General features: G+C 40.3%; 1 protein-coding gene across 1 annotated transcript; it reads right to left on the minus strand.

The window, feature by feature from the left end:
- Positions 1 to 2828: 2828 nt before the first annotated feature.
- On the minus strand, positions 2829 to 7233 carry LOC110793243 (pentatricopeptide repeat-containing protein At3g09650, chloroplastic). Its single transcript, XM_021998097.2, has 2 exons — positions 4428 to 7233; positions 2829 to 4072 (listed from the first exon to the last, which is right to left on the minus strand). Exon 1 carries the CDS (start codon positions 7060 to 7062, stop codon positions 4798 to 4800), a length of 2265 nt encoding a protein of 754 aa, XP_021853789.1. The 5' UTR covers positions 7063 to 7233; the 3' UTR covers positions 2829 to 4072; positions 4428 to 4797.
- Positions 7234 to 8484: the final 1251 nt, after the last annotated feature.

Here is an 8484-nt window from a genome sequence, read left to right on the forward strand (position 1 = left end):
CAACTAGAGAACTATGAGAAAGAATCTGGCTAATGAATCTTCAAGGGATCAGATACATACTTAGTTCCTCAAAACTTCAAAGGCATCCTAAGTACAAAACTTCGAAGAAACTTATCACCAAGGAATTGTTCCATGATGCTAAACTCTTAAGCCGCAAGACCCCCTCAGTGGCCCCTCACTAGATGCAACGATGATATTGCCGACACCCAACTAATCAAATGCACATCTGATTCTTCCCCACTCCTAAGTGTCCCAACCAATAAACCTTGATAAAATTCATCTAAATAACAGTCTGACTTAAGGAAAGAGAAAATCAATGCTTACTCTTATATGGAGTAACAAGACCAACAACTTATTTCCATTACAAGAGTATGTAGTTATATACGCAAAGATGCCCTTGGACGAACAATTTAATAATAGAAGATATTGGATTTAAGCTTGTTCAAGGAACCATGTCCAAATTTCTGTTGTTACTAACATCTCTACTTCCCCCAAGAGTCACTTCAAAATAAGATCCAGTCTCGACTCTCTAGTGATAAAGTGAAGGAGTGAGAACAAAAAGGCACTTTATGCAGCAACATACATATAACAGAGAATCAATAATGTGTAAGAACACAGGGATGACTTAGGCTCCGTTTAATACACAACTTGACCAACCCTAAGGGCTTAGACTATACTTACCAAACGGACAAGGTAACTTAAGGAATCCATTTATACTCTGAAAAGCTTAAGTAAATTCATGAATGATTAACCACAAAACATATTCACGTGCCAGGCTTGCGTAAGAGAAGATGATATATGTACAGTTTATTTACGCATTTTTGCATCGAGGTGTTTCAGTCATATAAGAGCATGAACTGTGGTACAAAAGTCAGAGAGATGACACAAATAATTCTGAATGTCAACTTGCCTAACTATTCACAATAATCAAACAAAATATATACTAGGATAAAAACAACAAGAAGCCTCATTTAGTTCTGCACTGCATCACTTTCACATCATTAAAGGTTTATTCATTGAATGACCAATAGGATTACAGATTCAGATATAACAAACATCATCATTGTATAAATTTACAATCTGTAAAGAACTGACTCGACTCAACCAAAAACACAATAATGAAGAAGAAGATAAATTGGTTAAGGCCCAGCCAAAAGGTTACAAAAGGCAGTAGCTTTAGGCTACCAATCTCCAAAAGAGTGACTTTAGGTCACAAGTCTCACAATTCACTACCTATTTCCTGTCCTTCTCTCTCTTCCTCTCTTTCTATTTATACTAACATTCTCTACTGACTGCTCTAATGTCCTTGTTGTTTGCTGTTGTGTTGCTATTGTTGTTGGGCTGCTCTTCTTGGGCCTCATTAGCTGGGTTCATTACAATACCGGCCCCCTAAACTTCCACCTTGTCCTCAAGGTGGATAGTAGTCGGCAATCGATTCTCGGCCTCGGCAACAATGATTAGTAAGTTTCGGCGCCATGGAAGGGATCTTCACCAACCGTTCACGAGATACTATGGAGTGGTGGGAAGAATTGATGTTGTTCGAATAGGGAGGATAAGTGTACAGGTTGAAGCAAGTGTTGTTTGGATTGGTATTGTATGAAAGTAAACAGGAGGTATAAGTGGGATCAAGGGTAGACAAATGAGGTTCTAAAAAGTTGGTGGAGCTGCTGGCTTTAAAAGATTGGGCCTGAGAAATGGGATGAAAACCAGTAAATTCAGCATTGGGCTTTGAGTTTGTAGGCCTAAAATCAGTCAGGACCTCACTGAATAAAGAATAGTCCAAATTGACTCCTTCTCTTTCAATAGTTATATTCAGACTTGAAATATCACATGTTTCCAACCTAACTTCAGCCACTTCACCATTTACCATATTGCCCTTACTAGCATATTCCTTCTTCAAGCCAACATGTGACTCATTGAAGCTTCTCCAATACCCCTCTTTTTTTGGAAACATCCCCTGCAAGTTCTGTGCTCCTGCTCCACCACCACCATTCTCACCGGAGAATCTGCCTAGCCCACCACCAGAACCACTAGCCCCTGATCCACTCTTCACAAATTCGCCCCTTTCCCTGTCCAAGCCACCATAAGGGGAAGCTCCATCACCAAAATTTCCTTCTCCAGCTAAGAATCCAGGGCCTTGACCTGAACCGTAACCTTTAGCACCGCCTGCCTCAATTAATTCTCCAATGGCTTCTTCATTTTCGAAATTTTCAGAACCACCACTCGATTTACCATATCCAAACAGGCCTGGACCTCCACCCGATCCGCTTCCTCCGGCACCTCCTCTCGTAAAATATCGTCCACCGCGGTGGTTGTCGATATTTCTGCAATCAACACTGAAAACACAAAAGGCATCACCATTGATATCTGGTGACGTACCAGATCTACTTTTCTCAATCTCTATTCTTTGTGGGTTTAATGGTTCCTTCTGTTTTTCCATTAGGGCTTTCATATCTCCTTGAAATCTTTCTTGGTCTCTCTTCAATACAGCCATTTGTGCGCTCTGCTCTTCCATGAACCTGTCAATTCTGCCCTCCAAACGCATGGTGGCTGCCTCCACCGCCTTTTGGTTTTTCTGGGTCTCTTCGGCCCTTCTAACCACAAAGTGTTCTGCTAATATCTTCTGGAAGGTAGCCATCCCTTCTGCCAGAAGCTGTTGGATGCTGCTTTCAAACCCCTCCATGAGTTGACCTCGGCCGAGCCTGCTTCCATTCCATCCATTCTTTGCGAGTTGGACAACACCCTGACTGTTGTGCTTCCCTTCCCAGATTCGTCCGCTCTGATACCAAGTGTAAAGAACTGACTCGACTCAACCAAAAACACAATAATGAAGAAGAAGATAAATTGGTTAAGGCCCAGCCAAAAGGTTACAAAAGGCAGTAGCTTTAGGCTACCAATCTCCAAAAGAGTGACTTTAGGTCACAAGTCTCACAATTCACTACCTATTTCCTGTCCTTCTCTCTCTTCCTCTCTTTTTATTTATACTAACATTCTCTACTGACTGCTCTAATGTCCTTGTTGTTTGCTGTTGTGTTGCTATTGTTGTTGGGCTGCTTTTCTTGGGCCTCATTAGCTGGGTTCATTACACAATCTTGAGCACCTTGTAATTGGGATAAGCTAATAATAGGTGAACTATCAGATTATGACTCTTTTAGTCACATTTATAACAAAAAGGTAAAAGACCCCAATGAAGAGATTAAAAAAAGTACAGATTGAGGTTCGTAATGCTCCATTCAGATCATGGCCGACCAATTCTTCTACCAACTTCCCTAACAACACAACTCCACAAAGTTGAGGCCTTCATGATTTATCCTATAATTTTGTTTTCTTTTTAACAGGATACTATGTAGTATTAGAATGTTTGCCTATTTCTACAGGATACTAAAAGAATATATAGGACAGCCACCCGGGTGTCCGTCTGTCCGATCAACGACAGTAAAGAAAAAAAATGGCTCCTGTATGTTTGCAATAAATCAACCTCCCCGCTTGTTTATCTATCATTTCCAGTGCAAACTACAATGCACAATCTGCACATCACTTCACAGGTGATTTGCACATGTTTGATCTTGAAATTAAGAAATGTAACTACATACACAGATGTTGAACATATTTAACGAATTTGTTGATTCATGACACTTGAACTCTAGGACGTCTAGCAGAATCATTAAGATGCTACTGTTACATGTTCTGAGGAACATATGTCAATATTTCTACAGAAGAGATAAAATAATCAAAAGGGCAGCTTACTAGTTTTAGCAGGCACTGAAATATACCAAAGCTATAAAGAGTAACTAGAGAATGTATATATTGAAATATCACAATGTTCTCATTTTCAGAAGCAAAGGTAAGATAGTCTGAAGACAACACAGAAAGAGATCCTCTTACCTAGAAGAGGTACAGGGCTAGCCAAAGGAGTTACAAGAGGTAACGAGCTTGCCAAAGGAGAATCAATTATAGGAGTTGCCGATGGAGTAATTTGGATAGAGCATAAAGGCTCACTAGCTTCACTAGATGGTCCAGCCTCTGATGGCTCACCCTACCCACCTCCATGATTATCTTCGTCTGGAAAATCCTTCAATGCATATGAATAAACCTTATTACTAAAATAGTTATCTCCAACTCAAGCAATGTTTAAACAGAAATAGCTTCTCAACAATTATAAATAAAATAAAATTTTGAAAAAAAAAAAAAAAAAAACCCAAGAAAAAGACGCTTGCTTTACATACTTGGTCACTTCAAGAAACCTAGTAACCCATTTCATTACAGAAGCAAACCCGAAAAGCGATAAATAAAATAGACAACAACAGCAGCAACAGCAGTAGTTAGGGTGTAACATCGAGTAATTGACAAATTGACACGATTATAAAACAATAAAACTACCAGACTCTAAAAGAAATCAAGGGCATAAAGTACAAGAAAATGGGTACCCTAGGTTCCCCTCATTCACAGGGAACTTCCTGCTCCTTCAGTATGAACTCGATCAGTTCCTTGTAGTAGCCATCCTCAATCAATCTTGCATATAAGGCATAAGAATTATAAGGCATAAGCATATGACTTGTATTATCAATCTTGTACATAGCTTGTACAAAAAGTACCAAGCCATGATTGTATCAAATAACAGTTGCTTTTTTTGTTCAAGTTATCTGAGTTGTGCAAATAGCTGTACATAAGATACAGAATGAAATTCTATTATACAAAATTACTAGATGATGCAACCTAAGGTTTGTATAATAAGTTTGTAAGCTGTCTTCTGCAATATCACATCCCCTGCATCATACATTTGAGACACCAGTCAGTTCAGATAGAATCGGATCCATAGTCATCTTGTCTGCCGGGTGGATTTAGACTCCATTCAGTAGCATAGTACTCATTTGGCATTCCTAACCAAAACTTGAAAGCTTCTGCAGCTCTCTTTTTCTCTCGCCTTCTATCTTGTCTGGCTTTGGACGCGTGTTTACTGGTAAACATCCTTGAATGCATTTCTACATAAATTCTTGTATACTTGGTCTTATTGGGAGAGATCCCGTTCTCTTCCATACAAGCAACGATCTCCAAAGCTTTCCTAAAAAAGGCTGCTCTTACGCAAATGTCAGCTAAAGTATCTAGTAGCCCTTCATCAGGCTTTATTGGTGGTGGCAATGAAGAAATGCTTGAATCCTCATCTCCTCTTGGAGCACATCTCTCTTTTACTTCATTCCAAAGAAGTAATGCTTCACCAGGCTTCCTAGCCAATGCAATGCCGTTGGCAAGGCTGCCGTAGGTGGATACATTAGGATGAAAACCATGCTCCCTCATTCTCTCAACCACAATCTTGGCTTCGTCAATCAAACCCAACCTACAATACCCTTCAACCAACATATTCCAAGCCACTTGATCAACTTTTACTCTAGGATCCTTCAACATCTCCTCAAACACCTTGTTTGCCAATTTTGGTTGTCCAGATAGGGCAAAAGCCTTCATCAATGTGGTGTAACTAATCTTTGTAGGAGCAATTCCTTGAGCCCTCATCTCATTAAAGTAAGCAAGAGCTGCTGCACTATCATCCACCAATATGCAACCATCAATAATTGTATTGTATGAAACCACATCAGGCAGTATCCCAACAACATCAGTCATCTCCCTAATTAGATCCTTTGCTCTATCAACCTGCAACTGCTGGCAATAACCCTTAAGCAGAATATTGAAAGTCACTAGATTTCCAGGTATGCCCATCCTTGTCATCTCAGCCAGTACTTGCCTAGCTTTGTCCATAGACCCAGCTTTAACAAGAGCAGATATCACTGTGGTATATGAAACATGATCAGGATGACTACCACTGTCTTTCTCACGCCTCATTGCCTCCAGCATTCTCACTGTATCAGACAATCTCCCTGCCTTCATATATCCCTTCATCAACGTTGTGTATATCCTGGAATCTGGTGAGTATACTTTTGGTAGTAATGGAGGTTCCCAGTTATCTATTTTCGACTTAGGAATCAGCTTCTCAAACACATCATATTCCTGCTTATTTCCATCCTCATCAACATTAGCTACATTTGCATCCCTAAGAACCCTACATAGATCTCTCCTCCCCTCTCGCAATGCCTGAACCAATTTCTCAGCAGTCCCTAAATCTCCAAACCCAACATAAGCAGCAACTAGAGAATGCAAAGTGGTTATACAAGGCTCAACACCTTTACTCACCATTAATTCTAATACACACACAAGCAAGTCCTTCCTATCCACTCTTGCACATAATTTGATAACCACGTTATAAGTCAGAGCATCAGGCAAAACAACCCACTCAGGCATTTCGTCAAACACCTGGCAGAACCTCCTTACATCCCCAAGATTCGCACAAGCATTAAGCACGGCGTTGAACGCTGCTGTGTCGGGGCAAGAGTGGGCCACAAGGGTCCGATCCTCCACCCGACGGACCCGTTTAATGACCGATTGATAAAGCTTTATCGCGTCGTTCGGGCCATTATCTGGCGAACCCGATAGGCGGCTAACAACAGCACTCCACGCCTTAACATGGGGGAGATAATTTGACCGAAGCATGGACTTAATGATGGAAACTGCATATAGGGTATGACCGGATTTGCCCGCAGAGACGGCGAGCAACCCAAGAGCGTTGGAATCGAGGCGGTGAAGCTGGCGTTCATGGCGGAGGCGGGAGATGATGGACTGCGCGCGGGAGAATGACTCGGGGGTATTTTTGTAGGAGAGCTGTGAAACTAATCGGCTAAGGCAAGTGGGGCTAGGGAGATAAGCTGATTGAGAGTAAAGAAGCCAAGCTTCATCGGTTTTACGCTGACGGAGGAGAGAAAGCAGAGCTAGGTCTTCTGAATGGTGGTTGGGTGGTAGAGAGGGAGTTGGGTTGATGGGGGCAGGGGTTGTTGTTCGCTCAGCTCGAACAAGACTGGTGAATTTGTTGGTGGTCGTGGTGGTGACTGTGAAGATTGAGGTGGAGGAAGGTGGGGGTGTTCTGAGGAGAGTGAATGTAGTGAAGGCTAGTGGGAAGTGGGTGGAGGTGGCGGAGGAGCAAGAGGAGGAAGGTGGTGGTGGAAATCGTGTGTTCATCGTTGGTCACATTTGGCGAGCACGAGCAACGGAGGTGGCGGTGAGACTTAAGAATTTTGGGAAATATTTTGGTGATATTGGTGGATGTGAAATATGTTACGTTGATGTCAATTCTCATCCGTTGAGCACTTGAGCCTATTGGGTTTACAACTTTACACGATTAAGGGAGGCAAAATTGTAAAAAAGTACCTTGTTTTTGCCTCAATTTGTGAGCTATTACCTTATATTTTTTATTTTGTCAAATAGTACCTTAAATTAAAAAATTATTTTAAAAATGGGACCTCACTCCAACATTCCGGGCATAAATTAACTTTTTCCGGCCAATTTTCCAAATTTCCCTCCAAACTATTGTGCGTGTGCAACAAACAAGCCACAAACTCACGCGCCTTTGATTTCCTCTTATAAGAACAGCAACAACAACACCTAGACAACACTTTAAGATCTACAACATTTTATTTTGGAGGGAAGCAGCAGGTTTATTGGGGGGAAACCAACTAAATTGAGCCAACAAACGGAATGGATGTCAGTTTTTGGACCACATTAAAGGACGAAGATGACAGCAGCAATTGGAATCAATGACAACAACCAGAAAGATAAAAGTGATAAATGGTGTGGTTGAGTTTTTAATGTTGACTGAAAATGGTGGTTGAGGATTCAGTGTTGGAGCAGAGAATGGAGTAAATGAGAAGATGAAAGGGCGTTGGATGTTTAAATGTGGTTTGATGTTAAAAGCGTGTGTGCACGCGTTAATTTCCCTCCCAAAATGAGCCAACAAACGGAATGGATGGCCGGAAAAGGTTAATTTTGCTCGGAATGTTGGAGTAAGGTCCCATATTTAAAACAATTTTTAATTCAAGGTACTATTTGACAAAATTAAAAATATAAGGTACTAGCTCACAAACTGAGACAAAAACAAGGTACTTTTTGACAATTTTGCCATTAAGGGAACTCAAATATTTTAGAATCTGTGTTTGTACTTGAAATTCGACTCGTCCCTTACATTTCAATCCAAGCTTGATTCATTGAGGAAGTAAAAATCCCATGTTGTGATGTATCACCAAAAACATAACACCAACAAAGAGACAAAATAGAGAAAAGACAAAACTGCTTGCTGTCATATTTTTTTGGACCGATTATGGATCGAACAAATGATGTAATGGTACAAAAAATGAAATGAAATGGTATTTTTTAAGTAAGAATGGCATTTTATAAAAAACAAATGGTGTTTTGTTAAAAAATGGTACTTGTTTTTTAAAGAATTGTACATTTTAAAAGAAAATGGTACTTGTTTTTTAAAGAATGGTACATTGTAAAAGAGAAATGGTAGTTCATGTCACTTTCTCTTTCCTCTTTTTCTGTCATTCTCTTCTCTTTTATTTATTAATTTTGTCCTTTTCCTATTGTCCTACTCATTTTGTCATA

This window comes from Spinacia oleracea, chromosome 3 (genome assembly GCF_020520425.1).
Source record: "Spinacia oleracea cultivar Varoflay chromosome 3, BTI_SOV_V1, whole genome shotgun sequence".
Classification (NCBI taxonomy): Eukaryota; Viridiplantae; Streptophyta; class Magnoliopsida; order Caryophyllales; family Amaranthaceae; genus Spinacia; species Spinacia oleracea.

Excerpts from the sequence above, each read along its gene's own strand:
- LOC110793243 (XM_021998097.2), bottom strand. The coding sequence starts at position 7,062 with ATGAACACACGATTTCCACCACCACCTTCCTCCTCTTGCTCCTCCGCC.